Below are 26152 nucleotides of genomic sequence, written 5' to 3'. Positions count from 1 at the left end.
ACAAAATCCAAAAGCAGAAGAGTGAACCCACTCACCCAGCAGCAGCCAGGCAAGTCAATAGCAGCCAGCCTGGTACCTTACTGCAATCCACTTGTGGCTGCCCTTGGGACACAAAGGAGGGCTCAAAGAGGAGTTTTGCTCAGCAGTGCTGACATTATAAGGCCTCCAGCACACTATTAAATTAGAGTCCTGGTACTCTCTCTAGGACCACATACTGTTATTTGCAATACAGTTGAGCTACACTTAAAATGAGGACTTGTGAAAGGAATAGGCTACCATAAAAAGAATTAATTTTCTGTACTTCAGATCAGAGCTGCAGCACTCAAGTGAGTCCTTTGGAAACGAATAACTGAAAAGCAATAAACCTATTAAAAGAATAAACTTTTACTGCACCAAAAGGGTGAAATAGTGACCTGTCACATGAACGGCTCAGTTAAATGAATACATTTTCTGTTTCACAAATCAAAGCACATTTCCTAGGGAAATGGACCTTTTTTGAACAAATGCCTCTTTTAGGATTAGGCAAGTTGAATCGTAGCTCCACTTTACAACATGGTTATGCATTAAGCAGATTTTTACTAGAGCAAAGTTATGGGTGTAGTTAGCAAAAAAAATTAAAAGAGGATGATCAGAATAGTTAGGTATTAAAGACTGAGTGAGACTATTCTGCATGCAAAGTGCTCGAGCTGGTGCCTTCGGTCCATGGCACACTGCTGTTGGTGGGTGCCCAGGATGCAGGGCTTCAGGTGGCGGCACAGACCACTTAAAGACTGGTGCTCCATTTCCCAGGGATGCCATCGCTCTCATCTGTTCCTGGCCAGCGACAACCATGGAGTTTGCACCTCCAGCAAGGGCACATCCAGTTCATTTAAAGCTCTGCTGCCTCATTCCTTAAGTGTTACAGCAAGGACTGACCGCTTTCACAGGTGGTTCTGCCAACAGAACCTCTGCCTGCTTACACAGGTCCTGTGCACCAGCTATTTCTTTCTTCAGTATTCTCAATAAAAATACTCTAAAACTACACACACTTAAATAAGAAATCCTGGGATTTCATGACAAGAAAAGTTTGGGTTCACTCCCAGACTGAAGCAGACAGGTCAGATACGTAGATGAAAGTAGGAGGTTCAGGCATTTAAAAGCCAACAGATATTGCTAGGAGCTACAGACATCAGGAAGTCATCAGTCAAGAACTCAAAATGGCAGAATAAGCAATGGTTACATGAACTCAACCCCCGCCCCATGATGGTGAGAGTGAAGTCTGCCTTTCTCACAGCCCACACAAATTCATCCACTCCCCCTACAACAAGATTTTATTTACCTCGAAATTATGTGTTCAGATTCTGATGAGCTCTCACTGCTTTTTAATCCATTGCTTGAGGATTTTCTCTTGCAGGGAGCATTTGACACAGCGAGGGGCAGCACTGCCTGGCAAAACCCAACTTGCCTGTTTTTACAGGGGCTGTGTTTGAGCATCCATCAGGTGTGCTGCTCACACAGCCAAGACATGCTGCTACCTGGCATGTTTGGCAGATATCACAGTGCTGTCTCTCACTCAGAGAGAATGTTTCTTCTTCTGTCACTACCCACACGAAGGAGAAACATGAGGAGACAGCCCTTCCTCCTCACACTGCTTTTGTGCTTCATGGTAATGGCATTGCTGAGCCCTACAAAGCCTCCAGCTTGTTCTCGCTATGAACAGGGTAAGGTTCAACATTTTTATTCCACCTGTAATAACGTGGAAACTGGTATTTAATTTTTAATGTTGACTTAAAACCCAGGTGGTTGCTAGACTTTACTTATCAGCGAAATCTGTCTCCTTTATTGAGAATTAGAGAGTTCAGGAGTCTAGCACTACTGCTTGCAACTAATGCTTTCCTCCCCCTCTTCCTCTCTCAAACATCCTTTCAATTTTGCTGGACTAAAGGCAGGGGTAAGGTCAGGCATCTGACAGGGCTCCTGGGATATTGCAGGGGCCATAAGCCAACAGGAATTAAAGCAGGATATATATACTAGATTATCAAGCCCATTTCCTGGCCAGTGCAGTTTAGCAGCCCATGACACATTCCCGTGTGCTTTATCTGCAGGTCCTGAAGAGAGCTTGTAGCTATTCATTCTGGTCACTAGGACTTTGCAGCTCTTCAGATGACCTGCAGGCTGGTTTGATCCTACACCTACAAAGGCTGTATTATCTAAGGATAAAATCAGCATATAAAGGAATAGATAAGATATTCCTGCAGAGTTGAGTCCCCAGGGTTTTAGGGTTTCATGCACTACCAGCTAGTTCATTGTACTTGTGAGATGTGCCCATACCACCAGAGTTTTAAAACCCACATTAGAGAACAACCTTTTTTTCTTCTTTGGATTTTCAAAAGGGAAAGATCTAGAGGCTGGAATGGGAGGAAAAAAAAAAAAAAAACACAAATAGGACCGGTTCCAAGAATATCAGCTACTTGTCAGCTCTGCAAAATATCTGTTAATTTATAGAGGAGAAGTGTGTAGGTTCTTTCAAAGCCATACGTCAAAGCTTTCTCCTATGATACCTAGCTTTATTCAGCTTTCATATTATGGACCAAATTGGATTTCCCTGGTTCCGGATAAACCACATAAGAGTGATGTACACTGTGATTTATTGCTGTAAGTGCTTAAAATGCCTCCCACTAAATTTGTTGTGACCTTATCACACTATTAAAACCCGAAGTAAATAAGTGCAGCGAGTAAAGGTTAACAACACACCAAATAAAACAAACAGCAAGCAGAGGGGATGGGACCTACTCGCTCACATCACTGACACGCTCCAGGGAATGAAATTGCTGCATGGTCTGGCAGCAGCAGGGAAGAGCCCAGAGGATGCAGAGCCTTAGAAATGGCAGATACAGAATGGGTTTTAAATTCCCCAGCCCACAGCTCTGCAGCCCTCCAAGCACAACAGCCTTGCTCTGCACTTTGCAAGGACACATTTTCCCAGATCAGGCCTCAAAAGAAAGTGGCATCTCTATCTCCAGCCCAGGCATGTGGGTGAAGAGTAGAGAAACAGCACAGAGGATCACAAGGCTACCTCCCCGCAGGGAGCCTACATCTAGGATCAAAGGCCAAAACCACTGAGGAGAACCCATTACAAAAGCATTAAGGATTACACATATTGCCAGGAGGTAAGTAAGCAGCTAGCAGCCTTCAAAGATGGGCCTGATAGGGAGTGTACAATTTATTTGCTTGCATCAGCCAAATCCCTCTCCCTAATCATGGAAAGACGTCCCACCCCATCATACTCAAAGCAATGAGTAACTCAAAGCAGGCAGGTTTCTGAAGACCTGGGTGCCACAGAGAGCTCTTCACCTTCTCCTTAAGGAAGATCCCCTGAGGTACAAACTCCCAACACCCACAGGGAAGCAGCCTCCACATCCCACAAGCACAACTCCTCCGGCTAGCTAAAGCCAAAGAGCTGAACCACTTCTACACGAGAGGTGAGAGGGCAGAGCTGCCCATTTCTGGAGCAGACTTAAGCCATCAGATAGAAAATAACACATCAACAGAAAAGTTATTATTGTCTCTATTTTCAGCACACCCGTTAGCACCCCTGTCCAGACAGAATATTGAATTCTTAAGGAATAGCTGTGCTTCTACAAGAAGAGCCTTTAAAGGAACAAACCTCACACTGATTTTAAAGAGTCATCAAGGACAAATTTACCACAGCATTTTAAATGAGGGTTCCGTCTTTTATCCATGTGGTTTCTCAAAAATATTTTTTTCCAGAAGACCCCACCTAGGTCACACGTAGATTCACACCCTTCCAGTACCTGTAAGAGGCTGCAGGAAAGTTGGAGAGGGACTCTTTATCAGGAAGTGTATGGATAGGACAAGGGGTAATCACTTTAAAACAGGTGAGATTTAGATTAGATATTCAGAGAAATTCTTTGCTATAAGGGTGGTGAGGCCCTGGCACAGGCTGCCCCATCCCTGGCTGTGCCCAAGGCCAGGCTAGATGGGGCTGGGGGCAACCTGGTGTGGTGAAGGTGTCCCTGCCCACTGCAGGGGGTGGCACTGGGTAGACTTTAAGGTGCCTACCTACCCAACCATTCTGTGATACCTTCTATTGTCTCCTCAGAGATTTACAGGTTCCCAAATAACTGAATTAAAATAGCATCATGAACTAGAGAAGCCCTTGGAGAAACATGAACAACATATGAACAAACCCAGATTGACCCAAGCAAGTGAATAGTGTAAGCCACTGTTTGAAATTGTTTCCCTGCCATTTTCCTGCTATCTGAGGGAGATAGTTTCATTTCCAGGTGCTTTTCATCACAGCCATCAATTAATCAAAAAAAAGGGATTGCACAACTCAGAGCAACAGAACACACACACCCCAGAAGTCAGAACTTTTTCAAAGTAAAAACAAATTAAAAAAAAAAAGTCATTAAGAAGACTCAAAAGGAGTGTTTGAAGTTTCCAAGACAAAAGAAAAAAAAAAAAGGAAAAAAAAATGAATAAAAGTTGAAGCAGGCTTTGTTAGTTGGCCTCTGCATTCAGCGCAATTACAAAAGGTTTCTTGTTCCGTAATAAATATTTCCCTGACATCCTAGGTAAGCATGAACTTCTGAAGTTTCCCCAAACACTAAACTGTTTGAATATAAGAATATAGTACTCCAAACCACGCTTTCTTCTGATAGATCAGTAAAAGCAAGGGAGAGTCAGGTCATTAGAATCTCCTTTTTACTTATTCTAACAGCAGCTGTGATAATAAATTCATTACTTCCATAATTACTCTATTATAATTTAGTAATAGGTTTGCATTAATTTAAAAAAATCTTACTATAAGGCATTATCCAAACAAAATAAGAAACAATTAAAATTAAATTAATCTAAAGTCCTACTTACAAGGCATTACCCAAGCAAAAAAAGCAATATATACCATGAAACATATCGAAAATTCTATTAAAGATGATGACTTGGAGGCCAAAAAATATCTTACTTAGAAGCATATATATGATATAACTAGCTTTTTCTGCAGTATTTTTGAAGTGGGAACACATTGCCAGTAACAGTGATAGAAGAGAGGCCAGGCAGTGAGAGAGGCAACAAGTCCAGCCTCTTATGGACATAACAACTCCGCAGGACAGGTCCCAGACTCCAGCCCATAACACTGTTTCAGCATCCCAAATGTTTTCTCAGGGAGTTATCACGGCAATCACTTACTATGGTCAGGACAGCCAGGACTCCTCAGGAAGCTGTTCATAGGTTCCTACTGCCTTCAAGCCTTGGGTGAAGAAGTTCTTCCTCTCTAGCTGCAAAGAACCAGCACAGCTCCTGTGTTCACCCTTATGAGCCCCAGCAGGCTCTGAATCCTCCCCTCAGGTGATCACAAGCATCACCTGAGCCTCCCATCCCCCTTCCAGTGTCCTTTACCTCCTCACTGCTGGGCTAATCTGACTTTTCAGCACCCTAATCACCCACACCTTAGCGGGTTTGATGTGGGTACTGCTTATTCAAAACCAGAGTGTTTCAATGAAAAAAAAAAAAATAATAATTAAACAATCAGCACCCAATGCATGTGTGTGTTTTGTTGAGTGTCCGTGCACATTTCTTGCAGAAATCGCAGCAGGTCTAAGATTGTCATTTGTTCCCTAAAGGTTTCTGAGGTCTCTGTGGCACAATCTTCTATCTTGAATCATAAACTGCTTTATTGTTTGCTACTTTGGGGAGTGTGTAGCTAAGTCCTGCCTTAGACTGCTCTTTTTTCCCTCCTTCAGGTTATAGCAGCTCTTAAATTAAAACCCTCCAGATTTTTTGTGTTAAGTATGTGTCAAACTATTCTTGCTGCAGAGATGTATTTTCTCTGCAGCAACGGAACTAAATGTGTTAGGGCAAAACAGCTGTGCAACAAAATACAGTTGTAACCCTAATGCACTTCTATAGGATGTCTCAATAACTCGGTCACATGCAGCATTAAGAAAAATGCTACAGATCAGATTCCCATCTGCCATGCCCCACAGAGGATCTAGGTTCTAACAGAATCATGGTAGATGAGTAACTTGATCCCAGTGTCCAGTTTTACATTTGAGAATGTGTCCATGTTCAGAAATACATAAAAGCAAACATTTAACTCTACCCTTGTCAGTTAACTCCTGTCTCTGCCTTCCTGAAAAGAGTCATTAACTGCATTTCATCTGTTCAGTTCCAAAATCCTCAAATTCAGCTGCAAAAAATGGAACCCCTTTGATCTCAGATTGCCGCTAATTCATAATTGATAACCCAGGCTGGAAGGAAGGGAAAAGCTTCGTCCCCATTAGTCGTTCCATTTAATATGTTCTGGTGCTTCAATTATGCAAAACCCAACTTTAAGGGTCTGACTGCCTTCCAAAATGTGAGTCAGTGAGGGAAAGAGAAAAACCCAGATCAAATTATTCCAGCTGTAAATCTTTGTAATAGCATAGATGTCATGAGAGTGATATCCAACGTTGAACAATTCTGTTTGTTTTCTGAGCTGTTGCTTTGTAGAATTCCCAAGGCATCCATTAATGACTTCAGAGAGCTCAGCAGAGAAGGACTCACTCTTCCCCACTTACATTTTTTGGTCAGGTCATTATGCTGCTTGCTGTAATGACCCTTTTTGGCTGAAGGCACTAAAAGCCTTGGAGTAATATATGTCCCGGTAAGTGAGAAGGAATAATTAACACAAGTCATTTTGTCCTTTACTTTGGAGAAGGCAACTGTCAATTCTTTCTGGAGACATTTAAATTATAAATGTGAAGAAAATGAGTGCAATGAAGAAAACAGTAACATGCAGACAACGCTAGGCCAAAACATGTTTTTCTGCTGGGAGACTGACAGAAGCAAAACTATGCAGCAGGGAACTTGGTTAAAATGGCACAGATGTATTCACCACCTTGCATAAATAACAGCAATGAAAAATATTTATATGGCTGTACCTGTGTTCTGTCACACGGCAGGCTGTTTTGCTTAAAGAAAAGTCACTTGATTTATATTTCTCTTGGACAAAACTATACAGCCATATAGCAAACTCCTAGGAATCAGAGGGCAATTAAAGAATGCCATTGCACAGGTGCTGTTTAAACAAGGTGAACTCATTTATTAGACAGGATGTCCCAGTGATTACCTGGATTACCTGTAGAGGACATTTAGGTTTGGTGGTTCTGCAGAATTCACCCACGCTAGCACGGAAAGAAAAGATGTAGTTTGATTTCCTCTTGATTTGCACTAAGTGACTGCTGGAGGTCATGTTCTAGGAAAATGTGAACTCCAGTAGAAGGTTTTCCTGAATTAGGATGGTGATAAGGTCTCTTTTCTGGAGGTCATCGCTACTTTTTCAGGGGTTTATAGGATCTCTACTCTGCCTATCATTGATTTTCTAGAAACTTCGTGCTCTTCCAGACTTCTCTTCCATCTGTGAAACGTGGTCAGCAGGTTCTGACACCACTGAGGAGTTTGGGAGATATGCAGGCGGTGCAATAAGCTGGATAAGCTTCCTTTCTGTGGTAAATTATGCTTAAGAAAAATTTGCAACAGAACTTCAGATTCTCTCTTTTCTTTTTTTATGGTGAATTTCCCATAGTGACAGAGCAAAGTCAAAAGCTTAGAGCAAATGGAGGAAACACCCTTACTTGTGCTTACTGTCAGAACACGTCAAAGCCATCACGTCAACATCCTTGCATTTTCTGTTACATCTTAAGGGCTAAGCTGTTAACTTTTAAAAGGCAGAATCTATCGAGTTCTCCAGGCTTCCTTTGCTTTGCTCTTACATCCCTGATGAAACCTCATCAGTACTTGGAAGTTGTGGGGTAGGCCATGTCCTTTATAGATAACCAGATGCTAGCCATCCTCACAGATGGCTCTTTCCCTCCTTCCTCTTTGCCATGTGCTGCAATCCACCTGCTGTTACTTTTGCCCTCCTGGCATTCTTCTTCCCATTAAAATTTCCCCTTATTTCTCAAGGGAGAGTTATGGCTCAGCCTTATACCAGTTGATGAGAGCAGCAAACTTACGGAGGCAGCCCAGGCCCTTCCCCAGACCAGCAGAGGGACCACCCTGCACCTTGCATGGGTTTGCAGCCCTGGCAGACTTTGGGAATCACATCTTGTGGCCAGCAGGATTGGGGCCTTTGATCCAGGGCCAATTCTTTACTTGTGCTTCGCCCCTTCTGTTTTGCTGCATGTTCTCCTGTTGTTTCTATTTTTCCATAGACGCCTGGCAAAAGAAAAACAACTCTGCACCTCACAGACATTTTAATAATTCATACTCAACTTCAGTTCCTGCAATTTTAATAAACAAGTGCTTATTAGAATACAATAATTTCCTTTTAGAACAGGCAGTTTTTAAGGAATGAAATAACAATAATTGCCTCTAAGAGTGTGTATGAATAACAAACATTCAGTCCTCCTGGTTTTGTTGTTTGGTTCATTTGCATGGAAACCTTCCCCACTGTGCCCCTTGCCTTTAGTTTAGCAGAGATTCTGCTTTTAATTGGACACAATATTCAGCTGGGTTCAAACCAAAATTTGTATGTAAAAAAGCTACACATAACAACCAGCTCATCCTGGAATCCATTAAAAATATCATGAGAGATTGAAATGAGATTATTTCAAGAACTCTCCTGCATTCATAGGAAAACAGATTTTTGGCACTTGCAGAGAAGTTCTCAGGTAAGAGAGATGTAGGTGATAGCATTGTCCTCTTGGTTCTTCTTCCTGCCCACAAACTTGGGGTGAAGTATGAATAAATGTTTTCATTCTAGGTGAGGATTTTTATTATTTCTTTCACTTAAAAAAAAAAAAAAAAAAGGCTGTTTTCACATAGAGCAGCTTTCATACACTCCCACTCCCAGCAAGAAAATGGATAAGCAACATGGAGACTTTAGGTTTCTCCTTCTAGCACTTCACAGGGGAAATCTCCCAGAAAGAAGGAACCCATCCTTAACAAGATAATGATTTTTTTGTGTGTTCTGGAAAGTCTTGTAGAACTGCTTAATGGAAGAGAACATGGGGGAATAACTTCAACCTTTGCAGCAGGGAAAAACAATACCTTTACAAGTCAGAGGCATGCTCCCTAAGGATACGTCTGGATTTTTGAAGGGCAAGTCCTCCTGTGAGACTTGTCTTGCCGGCTGCCCCACAGTGACCTCATAAAACATTCCCAGAAGGGGTCTTGAAGTAATCAGGCTACGGTGTGACTCCTGAGACAGCCTGCCCTCCCAGAGAGGATGTACACCCAACTCCTGCACTGCTAACAGGTGTCAGGGTGAAGCAGCAGTGTATTCTCCTGTATCAGGTAATGAATAACGTTTCAATTTTGTATTCACAGCTGTGCGTCTTCCTTTGGACCACTGAGTGTAGCTCCAGCTCAGGTTCTTGGTGAAAGGTCTGTGCTCGCAGAGGCCATGATTAGTGGCCAAACGAAACAGTCTCTGAATTTATCCCATCTTACTAACGATCACACTCGCTTAAGCCTTGAAAGTTTGTTGATCCCAAAGGTTTGGGACACTAAGCAGAAGTTACAGAGGTCAAGGTGTTTTTCTTTAAAGCCTTGTTTCTAGTTGCTTACAACTTTCAGCTCCCAAAATAAATGAGCTGAAGTTTGGCTCTCTGTAGATAAAGACATTTGCACTATACCAAAAGGGTTCCTAGAGTTCAGAGCAATTCCTCTGCACCATGCAGTCCTCCTGTAAGAATTAATCACTGGTAAAGCACAGTGGGGTCTTTCGGTGAAAAGCGCTAAAGAAGTAAATTGCAATTTCCTCATACAAATTCCACTTTTCAAGATTTTTTTTTCCTAAGAGAGAATTTAAGTTAATTGAACATTAATATGGCTCAGTTCTAAAGCAGATCCTTAGCTGATATAAATTAACATAGCTCTGACTCTTTTTTCCTAATCCATACCTTCTTGCCAAGCCAGGAATGGATCTTTGGTGAAACATAACCAGGACAACTAGTTACCAATAAACACCTTTCCTTCAAGAAGGTTAAGGACCCAATTTCCTCTGATTTTGGTAGTACTTGCTCCAGGTCTAGAAGAGGAAGCAGACTTCTCTTTCAGCATCCCAAACTTTGTCCATTCGTAAATGAACTCAAGCATTTACAAGAGCCTATGGCTTGGGGCTTCTCCCAACTCATTTCCCCTGGTGTATCACCATAGAGCTATGCAGGGAAAACATAAAAATAAATAAATAAATGAATAATGACCGTGTTTGGATCTAACCTAGTTTGGGAATCCCTAGGATGCAGCAGAATTGAACTGGCTACCCAGTTCCAGCTGTGTAAAAAAGCCCTGGCTTCTTTTTAAGCTTATTTATATACAGATCAAACAAACAGACTTCCAAGTGCTTTCATTTAACTTTGATGCCAAACTTTGATGTCTTCACCATTTACAGTAATCATTTTTATGTGCACTTTTTTTAGTCCAAAATGTTACACATAAAAAGACCAACTTCATTTGAAATATGCAGCATTTTTGCTATTCAAAAACTCTGCATTTTTAATTTGTTTCTTATCAGCAGAGTACTTCTGGGGCAAAGAAAGAACATCAAGTTTTTAATGCCTTTCAGTTGATTTAAATTAATATTTTATGTTTGTATGCAAAAGAGCTGGCTAATAGAAGGGCTCTGACATTTTTTCCGGACTTTTTCTGGCATGTCTTATATGAAAAGCAATGGTTATTTCTCAAATGTTTGGTGCTTTATTCCATGATGAGTCCCCAACAGATGACATTTCTACACAGTTTAATCCACTAGGATCATTGCTCTTAAGTCCCGTGCCCAAACTAGAGAGAAGTGGTGCCCCAGTGTCTCAAGAATATATATCAGTCCTTGGCTTTAAATGTTAAGGCCTATTTGTGGGCACTTGAATACACTCTCTCCCCCTCCCTCCCCAAAAAATAGGGTAGCATTTTGCTCCCTATTTCTGTATTTCCATCCAGCCCTTTTCCAAGAACATTGAAAGCCACAGATAAGAGTGAAGCTTTTAATGAAAAGGGGGCTGAATGGTTTCCATTGCATTTAATAACCACTTCATCACTGTCACTAGATGAAAGGGCTGTATTGGATTCCATAGCTGACAACAGTAGTGAGGTAGAGGATAGTCTTCAGTTAGGAAGCTATACCCCTCTGTGTTTAAAACTGTTGGAGGAGGGCAGTTTTTGAATTTAGCTTTTCACTGCAGAACACTCCAGCTAGCTCTAATCTAGCTAGCACAGAGGCCAGTAGCAGTCTAGCACCAGCAGGATGCAGCTCAGCTTGTATTTATCACTGTATTTATCAGAATTAAGGTCACAGTGATGTCACGGTCGTATTGCCCAGGAATCCTCAAAGATTCTGCTTGAGAAGATAGTACTGTGTGACTGCTAAGGAAGCTGAGAAGTTTTTCAGTAGGCTATCCAGAAACTGCCTGAGCTTTTTCTGCTGTATAACTTAAAGACTTAGAATTAACCTATAGGAATTTCCAAACACAGAGCCAAACCCTGGACTTCAGCAAAGAGAAACAGATCTTTAAGTTGGGATTCCTGCCATCCTACTCCTGCTTAAAGCATAACAGCTAACCTTCAGCTCACTGATCAAGAACATACCTTCAAGCAGGAAGAATTACCACTCTTCCTGGCATACTCACATACCACACCAAACATTTTCTTCCTTTGTATCCACGTATATGCTGTTTTAAGCTTAAACTTCCCCATGGGCATGACTACTCTGAGAATTCACTAGGCACAGAAACCTCTTTTTAAGTTCCTCAGTTGAAACTCCTGGAGTCAACCTGGACCAGCTGTGCAAATGAGTCAGCAGAAGGTCACCACCTTCTTATGCAAAGTATTAACTGTGATGCTCTGAGGCAAAGAATTTTAGAAACATTCTAAGCATTAAGTTTCCAATCACTTTGGTTGGCAGAAAGTGACTGAACAGCTCAGAGAGAATTCAGCATGCATATAAACTCTCAGACTATTCCTGCTACAATTATTATGGTCACTGACTGGGTCTACAAATAAAGTCTAGAAAAGGAGGGAATTTAGAGAAGAAATGTAATTACATAGCTGAGTCCCACACAGCACAGACCACTGCGGTGTTATCACCACATCTTTACAGAAATAATCCGTTCAGGCCATTATCCAAGAGGACAGAATACAGGGGAGAAAGTTTTCCTCTCTAGGGCAGATGAAGGAGGAGAGCACTGAGAAGCAATCATTAGTAAAATAATTGGCTGCCTGCTTTGCACAGTTGCCACAAAATGTTTGTGCTGTCAGTGCCACGAGTGTGCTGGCCTGCCAAAGTCAGAGCTCTGCCAAGCCTGCTGCTGGGGCTGCTGTTGCATTTCACCTTGTAGGTATATGAAGCACCCCTGGATCACTGTCCCTATTCCCCTGCTGTTCCAGGCATGACATCGGGAAAATATATTATTGGCCTCCTTCCGAAACCTAGAATTTTGGCCCTAAATATAACATCTCAAACTTAGTTTTAAAAAGTGGAGGTATTATGCTCTCTGATAAAGGATCTGAATTATTAAGTATTAAAATATTGATTATTTTTTAATGTAGCAATAAGTCAGTAGTTTCTGTATCAGAGAACAAGAAATATTTTAAAAGTAACTTACTAGAGAGAAATCATATTAAAGGACAGAGTCTAGCAAGGAAAGACGTGCACTGCAGAGTAACTTATTCACATGCTTCATGTGTAAAGAAAGATACTAAGAACACAATCCTCAAAGATGCTTCAGGCACCCTGCAAGTTACCAATACCCTCAGTTTCAGTGGTGTTGAACATACTCAGCACATTGCAGGATTTACCTCTGCTGACTATCTGATCCAAAAGCCAAACTGTTAAATTTATAAAATCCCTGCATGCTAGATCAGGACATGAGAAGATTGCCTACATTGCTGAAACATTAAGATTATCAAATGAATAAATCTAGCAAAGATAGATAAAACAAATACCCATTAAAAATATAAATCTCTCAACACTAGCAAAAGAAATGCATTCCCAGCACAGACTCAGAAAATCTTCAAAAAGGCAGACATAGCCAGAATCAGAACAGATGGAGAAGATGAACACTAACTGCTTTCCAAACATCCATCCCCACAAAAGTAGAGAGCATAGCAAAAGAGATGGATAGCAAAAGAAAAATAAAAATTAAGAGCATCTTTGAAAATTCTAGGACTTGAGAACAAGTGGGAATCTCTGCATTGAAACGTGACATGCTACAGACCGTTGTAGCTATTTAGCCAGTAGTTTAGCTGGTATTGCCTCATTCTCCAGCAGAAATTGCCACAGATTTTTGTAGGTAAGAAAGGTGTAACTGTACCACACCTCTTCCCCTTATTCTTGACTCCAGGCAGCCCACAGTAAACCCAAGTTCCTCATCATTTTATCCCCACCACCCTTTGCTGACTTTGAAGTCACGTTCCCCTTTTAAGGGCACTACATTTCCAGTTGTTTTACATGCAAATGTCTCCAGGAATCTCTTGGTCGAGAAGGTGCCATTTGTCTTCCCTCATTCAAATGTCTGCAACCACATTTCTACATTTACCTAATGCCCTGGCCACACTAGGTTAAAAAACTAAGGAACAGTGTAATTTTTTTTTTTTAATATTTTATTTAAAATTTAATTAAAAAAAAAGTTTGGTTTTTTTGTGTTTTTTTTTGTTTGCTTGTTTGTTGTTGTTGTTTTTTTAAAAAAGGTCACTGCCAGCAGATCTCTGGATGCTTCCACAATTCACATGAACAGGGCAGACAATACATAGCTAGAGCATAAGCACAGTTACGCTATTCTAACATAGCTCTGCTACTCTAATATAACCTCTACATAGAGCTCTTCCCCAGTGACTGAACCTTTCCAACTTAAGGTTCAATATTCCCATTCGTCGTCTTCTTGCAAGAACCATGCCACAGGTTCAGGGCATGTCTGTCGCAACACAGAGGGCTGCAGGTTGCTGCTTGCTGCCTGTGCTCTGAGCTGAGAGAACAATGTGAACTCATCCACGGACCTTCAGACAATCCCACCCTGCGCAAGGAGAGTTCTTGCTTGAAGACAGAGCAACATTCAGGCTCACTGAACTGTAACACATTCCAGCACATTCCAGGCCTAGGGGAGGGAAAAAAAAAAAAGGAAGAAAGAAAAAAAAAAGCACTTTCTAAGAACAAGAACCATAAGGGAGAGCTGAAAGCTAAATCCACTTAAGTTATGACAAAACACTATGATAAAAAAAAATTGCTGGAAAAAGATCTCCTGAGAAGCAGATATCCCATCCTCCATTCTGCACCACCACGGAGCTCAGCTGCATCCTCTTTCTGTTGAGAGCTTCTTTCCTGATTTACAGCCCTGTAAGAACTTCCCAGCACTCTTTACTCCAAGAGAGATGGTAGCAGGGCAAAGCTCATTATTAATAACTTAATTAGCCATTTGTGGGGGGTTCTCTGTTTGTGCCAACACTACCTTCGGAGTTTTAGGACACACGCTGTGTAAGGGGAAACAGGACTTGTGTGCATGCTCTCCAGCTGTTCCATTACACCTGATTTATAGCATGACACTACTTGTTCTAGCCCATAACCTTGAGCTTGTAAACTACACAGGGGAAAATTTACTAACTACTGAGTTCATCTTAATGCACTATGGGGAATTTTAAGCGGGGAAAACTAAGGCAAGGAATCGGGGGCATCTAGAAGAGCTGGTTTTGAATAGCAATACTTTAATGGCCCAGTGCAGTGTGCCTCACAGTCCACTCTGTTTTCTTTTAATTAAAGCTTTAATTTACATGGCCAGCATACAGTAAGGGCCTATGTTTGTCTTCCTCTGAAGAAGATAATCAATAGGAGAGATGTAGACACGTTTCACTGCTTCTTAGCTGCATACATTGATAGAGGTTAACCACAATAGCGTGTACAAATGCTTTTATTCCACTCTTAGCTAGCCTAGGAGTTTGATTAATAACAGAAGCCAGAAAACTGTTTTGCAACTCTTCTATTGGGAAAGAAAGAAAGATCATCATCCACAAAACAAAACAATTTCCTGGTAGTAAAGGAGTCCTCATTAGTGTATACAGCAAAGCAATGAGAGCTGGAACACAGGTGCCAAAGGTACTTACTGCAATTTTGATGAGCAACCTAAAAAGGAGCTGGGAGTTGCATGAACATCAAGGTTGAATGCGAGCCAACACCACTCTCCCCTCACAGATAGAGCAAACTGTGTAGTTGGCTCCATCAGAAGCACGGCCAGCACACTGAGGAAAGTCAATGCTGGTGAAGGACTTGGTCTTGGACTCCCAACTGCAGCAGAGAGGGGGAAACTGGAAAGCATAAAGGTATGAGGCCCAGAGAGCTAGGTTTATGAGGGGAGGCTGAAGCTAGGCATGTTCATCTGCCACAAAGGTTAACACCAATAGCAACAGGACAGTCACAATGGGAGAGTCAAACATGTCACTGTAACACCAGGCAACAGAACAAAGGACAGCAATAACGTACATCTTGGAAGATTCAGGCTGAGCTGTGCAAGAAGTTTGCATAGGGAGAGTAGCACAGTATCAGTACATGCTACCAAGTGGCAGAGGGATTTCATTTTTTGCAGGTTTTCCAGTGTTGTTAGACAAAGGCATAAGTGACCTGATGTAGTGTTGACAATGGTCCCACTCCAAGCTAATTTAAAATAAAATATCACATAAATCTACAGTTTAAGGCTCCAATTCATTATTTTTGGTGAAGGGAAAAAAGGGAAAAAAATCTAGGTTCATGCATGACAAAATTAATTCTACCACACAAACCCAACAGTTTTACTACTCAGCAATACACAGCAGCAGCACCCACACATGTGCTAGTTCATCAGATGCTCTGCCCCAAGTTGCCTTTAATTGCAAGAATGCTCAGTTCTTCAAGTGTATTTCATATTTTCAGGTTCATTTCCCCAGTTAATACTCTGAGGTGGACGCATAATTCGCCCAATATAAAGGTACACTCTCCTTGGCTTGTTCTCCTCAATGGCAGCCTGCCCTCTCTATTAGCGTACAACTTCCTTGAAACAACAGGAGAGCGTTGATGGTATAGAGCAAATATAAAATTAGCTCTGCATTTGCTGACTAATCTCAAGAGATATCTTGTTCCTGAAACTTTCCCTTCCTTTGAAGTTATTTTCCCTAGGTAAGGCTCCAGCACACAGTAACTTGTGTGATTATTATTGCTATTACAGTCTCCTATTTCATTTAATTAGTAATTATTTTAAATTAAAAGGCTGAAATACAGCTGGATAGCTGTCATTCAGCAATAAAGACTCATTCTTTGAAAAGTGAGAAATAAGGTCATTTTCAAGAGAACAATAGATCATATGGTGAAGAATGTCACTTTGTTTACATGGTTCATTGAGGATATTAGGAGTAACCTTATTCCCATTTAGAGGAGAATTCTGTTTGCAAGTGACCTTCCAACATCCCATTGATGGGTTTTCATGGGGATTGACAGAAGGCCAAGAGCAATTCCTATTGTTCCTATGCTCCAGTGAGTGAAGGATTTCCCCAAGCATCTCTGCAATGCTGAGGTGGCAGTACTGCTAGCACAGCTCTCGTATTTGTGTAAGCAGAGCTAATCAGAAGATCTACGTTGCACGACCTTGGTCTAGCCAAATTCATGTCAGGTACTGCAACACAGCTGTTGTAACACCAGGCAGAACAGGCCTGGCTGCCCCTTTACCCTTTAAGCCCTAACACTGTCGAAGATCAGGGTCCAGTCACTGTTTATCACTCATCTTTATCTTCCATGTTCTTGAGAAGGCTGATGAACACTTTTCAAGTAAGTTCAAAAGTAGGTTTAGGAAGATCCATAAATAATCTCCTCAGTAATTGCTCTGGAGTTCTAAAAAGGAAAACAAACCACATACAACACGTGCAGAAAGACATCAGGTTGACTGAAGTACTTTGACTTTCTCACTAAATACTTTAAAATGTTTATGAACAAGCCCAACAGCAGGTTAAGTTTTCCTCAATTAAATCTCACATTGCTGAGCACAGCTCACAGTTCTGCTCTCTTCAGATTTCCCTGAAGCCTTACTACACCTTCACGCATACTTGCTCCTCCCCCTATTTCTGCAGTGTCAGCACATACACACACAAGTGGTGAGTTTACACTGCCCCCAGATGTTACCAACAAAATTAGCATCAAGTAGAGGCCTAGGTCCCTCTCCTCCTCGTGTCTGGTGACAACTCATTTAAGAATAACCTTTTATTGGAGGGCACAGTAATAAAAACATTTATCTTCTGGTGAAGTACTGTTAACTGCAACAAGTCTTTCTTTCTGAATCCATATAAAAAAAATCTAAAGTGTAGACATACTAATTACTAAGAAAACACAGTAGAATCAAAAAAGCATTTACATAGAAAACTTGATGGTATAAAGTTTTATTACTAGATTTTACTGATTTTTTTAAACAGATTCAGGCAGGTTCCCATATCAATGCTCTGGTACACCCATTAATGAAAGCACTTCAGACACTCTTACCCTCCTACAAGTGAAAGGCAGGGATGAAGTCAGTTCAAGCTCCTTATCTTGCAAATCCCCCATTGTACTGTTACAGCCAAAGTTGTGGAGCTTCTTTAGCCAATACCCTAAGGATCCACTGTGGGTCACACACCTTTAAGAGGGAAGAAAAGGGTACTAAGGTGTAAGGTGTGGGCTGAAAAGTATGTCAAAAATGAATCCTACTTTTTGTTTTGAGGAAAACAGGAGTGACAAGCAGCCAAACTAGAATGCAAGCATCCTGCCTTCTGCCTGAAAAATTTTAAAGACCAAAACTGTTTGATTAAAGGAGCATCAGGGCCACCTGCTGTATCATGAAGCTGGAAAGGACAGTCACATTCTCACTTCTGTTTCAGTTTTTAGAGAAAACTAGAGTAATGAATATCCATGTATAGACTCAATCTTGTCTGGAGGTCAAGAAGGGATCTGAAGGGAAATCTACAGTTTGCAGCAGAAAGAAGCAATGGGATAAAGTATCCAGGAGCCAGGTTTTACATGCTTAGATGAAAAAGCACTGTTAAACAACAATTATTTTGCAATTCTTTAACGTTTTCCCAAATCACTGGCTTCCCACAGCCCCCCAAAATAAAAGTAATTCAAGTTTGCTACAACTTTTAAGAGTCAATATGGCAAAAGAGGTAAGGGCAGCTGGCAGAGCAAAGCACAGTTATTATAGCGTACCAAAAACAGTTCCTTAAACACATCAGGACCTACAGAAGTTTCTTCCATCTTTCAGACACACCTTTCAGATAAAAGTTACTAAATCCCTGCAATAAAACAAGTAATGCTTCTGTAAGTGCACTACAGAAAAAGAGTGCAAGTAAGCACCCATTTAGTGGTATGATCTATGTGTGTACTTCTTGTGTAACTTCACAATCCCCTAGCACTCCCTTTGCTTTGGTAGCCCAAAGAATCAGCTGTATGACACCTTCATTAAGACAAAGAATTTGTTTCCTTGTGGGAACTGTCCCTTGACCATCATTCAAGTAGTGGTGAAAATATGGCTTTATTTTCACCACTACTTGAATGTAGAAAAGCCACCACTTATCAGGGTGGTAAAATGATCCAAACGATGTAAGCAATTAATCTCCCACTTTAATGTTCCCAGAATGGAAAAGGTCTAAATACCAGACTATTTTCATAAACAAGCAACTACTCATTCTGTCTTTATGCTGATGTTCATGATCTCTGGCCATCTGGGTTGAAAGTTTGACTGGGTAAAGACAGATTTCTCCGTATTGACTTTTTTTTGCCCCCTTTTTCACTTCATAAAAATTAGATTGTTTTCAGAGAACTGAAAGCTTGGTTCATGTATGCAACAAGCTATTCCATATTAAATCCATACAGCATTTTACTTGCCTCAGCATTACAAAAGCAATTTGTTCCCAGACACCACAGAATAATTAGCTCACTCTTCACCAAGATAAGCTTTCCTCCCTATAATGCCTGCTACTCTTATTGAGTTTCTACAGAGAACAGCTTGAGCTCCAAATACATATCGGACTATTAATGCCACAGTCAGAATCAAGAACAGTTTCAACATGCTGCAAGTTTTCTCTGCCATGTCCCTCTCAGACAAACTAAACAATGCCACCTACTGACACTCTCAAAACCTGAACTTTAAGTTTTTTACTTACTGCCAGACACAATGCCTAAGACACATAACAGACAGTAAGGAACCAGCAAAAGGAATCCTAAAATGATGCATGATAATCTAGGATTGTTGCCAGCTTTGTTGAAGTGTTGTAGTTACTCTGAGATGTCCAATTCTGACCATTTTACTCAAAATCTTGACCTTGCAAGCTGTCCATTGTGCATTTTTACAACAAAAGACCCAAATGTATATAACAAAAAGATAGCTGCATCAGTTTTGTGACAACCAAAGTTCCTGAGAAATTGTGTAGGTGCCCTGTATGCTCTAGATTTGATAGCGCGGACAAGTTTGAATGCTGTGGTCCAAGTAACTCAAGATCTGTTGCTGCTTTTCCAAGATTTTTCTCTATTGCTTGAAAATTAAGAAAAAGACTATGGTCATTCTTGCAGAATCCAGCTTCAGCAGCACTTAAAATACACCCAACACATGATTTTAATTATTATTTTATATAACTACACTGTCAAACAAGGAGTACCAATACAGTCACAAGAGTTTGTCACAGTGTATGAACAAGTGTTCTATTTCGCAGCTGTTGCACATATTCTTTTGCTTGATCAAAACCAGTCTTTCGTGGCTCTGGAGGAGGAGGAGGACCTTCCACCAGTTTCACAAAGTAGTGGCACCTGACTAGTTTCATGATGCCAAACATGCCTTTACCATGGTAACGAATCCGTTTCGTATATTGGCCTCTGCCTGTTAATGACTCAGCTGAAAGAAAAAAGGGGGAAGGAGAGAAAAGACCATTTAAGTCTCAGAATAAACTACTACATATCTGCAATTAAAACATTGTCTCAGTGTATTTTTCATAATTGCATAGAAAAAGTTATTTCCATTCATGATTCTCCCCTCCAGCTTACATTACTTTTAGCAGATACTGCTACAGAGAAATCCAAGGGATGAGTTTACACTCTTCAGGAGCACCAAAAAAGTGTATTTAGAAAGCATTCACGTGAATATATAATAAACAAGAAAACCAAGCAAAGCTACATAGTTAGACAGAAAGCTTGCTAACTTATATAGCTCTTACAAATGTGGTACTAATTCAATTGCTTTTCAGTACTTTGTCTATCTATTCCTGGACAAGTCTTAATAGACTTTATTTTTCCTCCACTTGACCAATACTGCATTCATTATAAGTATTTTCATTATCTACACACCCAGTCCTGCACTAGCAAATAAGCTGTCTTTATGGCAGAGGCCTGGAAGGGTCCAAAGAATTCTAATCAAATCTCTACAATCCAGGTTTCTTTAAGCTGATGAGGTGAATTTGATAACACATCGTATTTGGCAAGATAGCAGATTTTTTTTTCTTTGAGACTGAAAACACCTATACGTAAGTATTTCTCATGTTTCTAGGCAAGAAAACGTGGTAGCTTTTACAGCCTTATTCCATAATTATCTGTCTTATTAAGAAGTCTCCTGTCAATACCCATTTACTTGCACACAATGTTTCTAAGAGAAGCCTAAATTTCTGATTCTTCAAAGGCAGTAGTACTATTCCAGGACAAATTTCCACAACCTATGTTCACTGGCTGCATTAAAAAGTAATACCAGCTTACTTCCTGCTATCTAGTCTTTTATACTCATGTCAAGCAGCTTCCTCTTTGGGACTGTTTCCACACTGGGAACAGAAATTCCATTCACAGATGAGTATCTTTAAAAACAATGCATCTAGTCAGTGCCAGAACACCACTTGTCAGAAACCAACTATGAGAAACTGATGGCCAGAAAACCAACAACCACATTAACTTCAGCTCTGCTTAAAATAGGGAGCACATGTCTTTAATGTTTCGCTAAAGACATGTTTAACAGAAACTATCCATCCACTTCTACTGATTTGAAGCAACAGAACCTTTAAGAATAAACTGTTTCATCAAGTACATGTAAGATGGTATTTTTGTGTACAGAAATACGAAAAAACTTACCTATATGTAAATTTGATTTGAATTCCACATTGTGATTTTTTACTGCCATTTCTTGAGCTTCTAACAGAACCTGTAACAAGAAGAGATAGAAGTATGAGCAGAAACTGAAGCAATGCTGTTTCTTATCTCTGGATAAGATGGAGGAAATTGCAAGTTTAAGTCAATTACAGAAAAGTATTCTAGAGACATCAAAACTATTAGAAAATAGACATCCCTTACATAAATGTGTTCTCTGCACACAGATTGAAAAGCTTCAGGACAATTATTACACTTTCAGGGAGGAGAGGACATGGGGAAGATGGCTCCCACGAGCAATTATCAGTATTCCATCCATGGACCTTCATCTAATTAGACAGACTAAAAACAAACTTCAAGGTAGACCAAAAAAAAAAAAATCAACATATGCCATTCAATACTTTCGGCTAATGTGTGATTCTTCTTTGTTATTATTATGCCAGCAAACAATTTGAGACTCCTAACAACTACTGTGTATGAAAAACTTTTATGCCTTTATAGAACTCAGTCGTTTCCCTGACACTATCCCTCATCGTCTGATTTTGAAGAACCAAAACACATTGATATAGTGGACAGTGACAGATTCTGCATTATTTACTACAAACTTAACATCAAGCATCATTACAGAGAAGATGATACCCCCATGTTATTTGTTATCATTACAAAATAAAACATTCAGCACAAACTATTTCTGTATATCTTTGTCACATTACATGAATGTGGTTTGAATGTGTTCCCAGTAGACTTAGACACATCTCCAAATCTTTGGTGCTATTTATTGATTTAAATGTTTTATTGAAATTAGGAGGGTTAGAGAATACTACTGCATACCTCTTTGATCACCTTTGCTCCCTTTTTATCATTAAACTCCAACTGAGCAAGAGCCTGATCAATGGACATTCCTTTTATCTGCAATTATAAAGCATTAGTTAACTTTTGCAATTACAAATATTTCCATTCTCTTACTCAAAAAACAGTATCTAAATTACTTTACCACTACAAAGAGCAAGTCAGAAGACTTTAGCTTCCTTAATTATCATCATCTCTTCAATGCAATACCTTACATACAGTACTTCTCAACCAAATAATTATTTTTTTTTTAAGTGAAAAAAACAGCCCATTACTCTGTTTCCAAGTTCCCCTTGCCATCTACTGCTAGGCCGAAATTAGCATGAAAATTCTTCCACAGTGCATGAACTGTGTATGATCCTGGGTATGCACTGAGAGCATACTAAGATAAACAAAGCTAAACAAAATTACGAACAGCCGCTTACCTGCACTAGTGCATGCTCTTCCTCAGGACTCTGTTATTAAGATGGTGATTACTCTGACTAAACTAGGCAGGTAAGGCAAATACTGAATTTCAGAATGCAAAATTTAATTGTACTTTTGCTTACCAGTTTTGCCAGATACCACATCTTATCTTTGCTGTATTTTATGTCCCTCCGACAGTGATATATTTCCTAGGTGAAAAAAAAAGTTAAAGGACTGGTAATTTTGCTGTGAAAACAAGAATGAAGCATACGTTCACTCTGCAACACATGCTCATTCTAGGAATAAAAGAAGCATGGCTCTCCCTACTGTACCATGAACACACCAAGTCAGGCATACCTTTGCCATTTTAAACTGAAAGCATTATACAAAAGAAATAGTTAGCACACAGTGAATTTTAATACGATCTTTAAGAATTAAACTGTTATAAACAGAGGTCCCTGAAAAGCCTAGTCAGATTTTCCATCTTTTCCTCTCCTCCTTCCCACCTTTTGAAGCAGTCTAAGACTCACGTGCCCATACAGTCTTTATTACTCTGACATCAAGTGAACTTACTGGGATAGCAACAAAGCACTATTACCAGAATGAAACTAATTAGCTCTTCAGAAGTGAGGAGGGTTTCAAGTTTGACTGGCATTGAGAGTTGTCTCCAAAGAGCCATTTAACATTATTACTCTACCAACAGGGAACAAAAGCAGCTAGTAAAATTTAACAGCAATACAAATTTGAAGGACGTGGCATTCTTCACAGAAAGAATTTGATTTGAGTTGGTTGATAACTCTTTTCATATATATTGCATTAGTCACTACAGTTCACAGCATGTATTTCTAAGTTCTAGGCCATAATGTTGATAGAAGTGACAGGTGCTCATGGTCCACAAAGCATGTCAGAAAAAAAATAAATCTGTTCTTTTGAGATGTAAATACTTTATTTTGCTGAGCAGTATGCCTAGCACAGGACAAAAGAGCTTACTTCCCAATGAAGTACAATTATGAAAATGGAAATAAAAAACATCAGCTTTCAGGAATGATGAAATATTGAGTAATTCACCTAAAACTCTGCCAGGTTGATGTACAGAGAAAGCAGCATTGTTTATTCCCTCCAAAGGCGCAACACTTAACTTTCATGAATGACTCAAAGGACTTGCTTCTATTCACACTTAACTGTACTTCGCAGTTTTAAAAGGACCAGGAAGAGGAGACATGGAGAAACTGCATAAACTTGATGTTATCAAACCTAATCCCATCAGTTATGACTGCATTTTAAAAAGCTGACTTTTCAAAAATTCTCTTGCATGACCAGCAAAAGGCCTTTATTGAGGATACAGGTAACAAAAGGATTTTAGATTCTTTACTTCCGTTTATGGTTTAGCAAACACAAGTTGCTGTGCAACAGATGGAAGAGCAACAGTCCCACTGTATTGTGTTTACAAAGTGGTTTCCTAAGAAAAAAAGACTTCTGCAATCACATGCCATGCTTGACTCACATGTCCATCCCCACACAACTTCAGAACCCTCCAGACCATATCAAGCAAGCAAACCAATTACTGTGAGAGCAGACAACCTACAAACAGCTCCATTAAGAGGCAGGCCACAGTAAGAGGCAAGCATCAGACCTCAGAATTTACAAAGCAGGAAAAACAAAAACAAAAAAGAAATGGAAAGCATACACTATTATACTAACAGTAAAGAGGCACCATTAGTTCCACTACTAAAGAACGTCACGTTTATAGTTCCGTGCAAAAGCAACAATCCAGCTGTCTTCTTCCCTAGTTAACTGCTGATGTTATGTACCGGACAAGTTTACAGTGATACATCCGACAACTTTTATCTCTTTGTAGTTCAGAGAAATTTTACAAGCAGAGGAAGGTGGCATCTTTATCATGAGCAACACATTAAGTAAGCAATAGCTACACAGCAACTTGCAGTTTCAATATAACTTAGAAATGGAGAACATCCAGGAGATATTAATTTTTCCAATATCAACATGCCAAGCAAACTAAAATGTTTAAAAAAACAAATGAATAAACTACCAGAGTAGTGCCTTGTGAATATATGCAGAGACAATCTGCTCTGAAACTGCTAAATATGAACAGGTAAAGAAATTCACAGGTGTATCCTTACAGCTGGTCTGCGAGGTTCTCCAGGCAGCTGCGGAGGGTAAACGATCCTGTTCTTTTTCTCCCACTTCCCAACTTTCTGTAGACATGCACTTGTGTGGATGCATGACAGAGGGAAAACACTACTGGATGCTAACCACCTGCAAGACAAAACCAGAGTCTTTGCTGCTGAACAGAAACGTTCTTGCTGTTCATTTTATCTGGAAAATTGCAAATCTACCCATCACGATGAAGAGACCTGTTACATTTGAATACTTCCAAATAAAACTGCTCAAGTCTTTCACAGTTCACACTGCAAAGGCTTTTTAATTCAACAGAAAGCTTTAGGATTCCTAAAGTATGCCAGGAACCTTAAATGCATTTGTGCAGCATAAGATTTTACAGTTAATGTCCCCTGTTCATCATACTAAGACACTATTACCTTTCTGGTCTTGCGAGGAGTTCCTTACTCACATAAACAATTCACATCTTCAGTTTTCCAAGACTAACCAATACTTATTTAACTTCTAACAACATTTTAACAGTAAACATTTCTACCTTTTCAAGGGACTAAGTACTAACAATATTAGAAGTGTTTAATCATTCACCCTATCTGAAATTTGAAAGGGAAAATAATCTCAACTACTTTCAAAATGCAATGAAATCACTGTAAGATAGCTGACAGCAAAAATACTTCCGCAGTTTTCACTCGGTTTGCTCACCTCAGAGACCAAGCTGCATTTTGCCCCCTGCTGACTGGACAGGGCAGCACCAGGCAGCCACTGGCAATACCAAGAAACAGCCGAGATCAAGAGCAGACACTGAGCTCTACTGAGCCTTGAGCAGCTTTGTCTGGGTTGCCAAATGGTGTAAAGCATTTTAAAAAGAGACTGACAAGCAGAACACAAATTGTTAGTTTCAAGAAGGCATTGTACACCTTGGAAAGCTGTCGCATTGCATCAGTAGGAAGTAGGACACTATATAAATGTAAACGTTATGGGTTATTTTTTCAGTTATTTATCGAAACAACAATTCAGCATCACCAGATATAACACCACCTACCAACGCAGGACAATACTTGACGAGCACATGAACGTCATTTCGCAATTTAACAATGTAACCAACAATAAGTGCTGCCCTTCATGCCTCAGCACAAGGCACGAACGCGCCTGACGGCCTGAGGAATTCCGCATTCCCTGCCTTAAGGCGCTCCGGCCGCATGTGGAGAGCAACTCTACTTATTTATTTTTGGAGAGGGAAGAGGACACAAACGCGTTACAAGAAGTAACAAGCAAAAGTTTCTATACTTCACACGTAGGGTTTTAAAAAAAATATGTTTCATGCTATATGTGTAAGGCTTTATAGGCCGACTCATACACAAATAAGAAGCGAGGGCAGCCCCGAACGAGCCCCAGGCACCCGCACTCACCTCTCCGGCCGCGCCCAGCCCAGGAGCCCACGCAGCCAGGAGCCACCTGCAAGAGGAAGCAGCGGGGTGAGACGGGGGAGAGCCCTGAGAGCCCCGAGAAAACCAAAGGAGCCCGGGGCTAGAGAGGAGAAACCCCAACCCCAACCCCGCTCACCGGCACCCAGCGCCCTGCCCGCCGCCATCTTCCCGGCCGCGCTTTGCAGGCGGGGGGCGGGCATTTCGCGACGCTTCGCGGCGCGGCGCCCGACGGCAGCGCCCCCAGCCTGAGGGGAGA

At 40.6% G+C, this 26152-nt stretch overlaps 2 protein-coding genes across 4 annotated transcripts in view; both read right to left on the bottom strand.

Annotated features, from left to right (window-relative positions):
- SGCD (sarcoglycan delta) overlaps window positions 1–5339 on the bottom strand; it is a 543191-nt gene extending 537852 nt beyond the window's left edge. For 2 of the 3 annotated variants that reach the window (XM_072023529.1, XM_072023522.1), the window contains exon 1: window positions 5191–5338. The gene's annotated coding sequence lies outside the window, so the exon portion shown is untranslated. Of the gene's footprint in view, window positions 1–5190 lie in introns of all 3 variants that reach the window. The other variant, XM_072023537.1, reaches the window with a different exon arrangement.
- Window positions 5340–19566: 14227 nt separating this feature from the next.
- On the bottom strand, window positions 19567–26143 carry MRPL22 (mitochondrial ribosomal protein L22). The gene is made up of 7 exons (XM_027468502.3): window positions 26033–26143; window positions 25879–25924; window positions 24475–24610; window positions 22477–22542; window positions 21911–21988; window positions 21065–21134; window positions 19567–19847 (listed from the first exon to the last, which is right to left on the bottom strand). The coding sequence occupies exons 1-7, from the start codon at window positions 26094–26096 to the stop codon at window positions 19636–19638; spliced, it is 672 nt and encodes a 223-aa protein (XP_027324303.3). The 5' UTR covers window positions 26097–26143; the 3' UTR covers window positions 19567–19635.
- Between the last annotated feature and the right edge of the window lie 9 nt (window positions 26144–26152).

Source organism: Anas platyrhynchos, chromosome 14, assembly GCF_047663525.1.
Source record: "Anas platyrhynchos isolate ZD024472 breed Pekin duck chromosome 14, IASCAAS_PekinDuck_T2T, whole genome shotgun sequence".
NCBI classification, from domain to species: domain Eukaryota; kingdom Metazoa; phylum Chordata; class Aves; order Anseriformes; family Anatidae; genus Anas; species Anas platyrhynchos.
The sequence above is the reverse complement of the archived record's forward strand: the minus strand, read 5'-3'. Positions and strand labels throughout refer to the sequence as shown.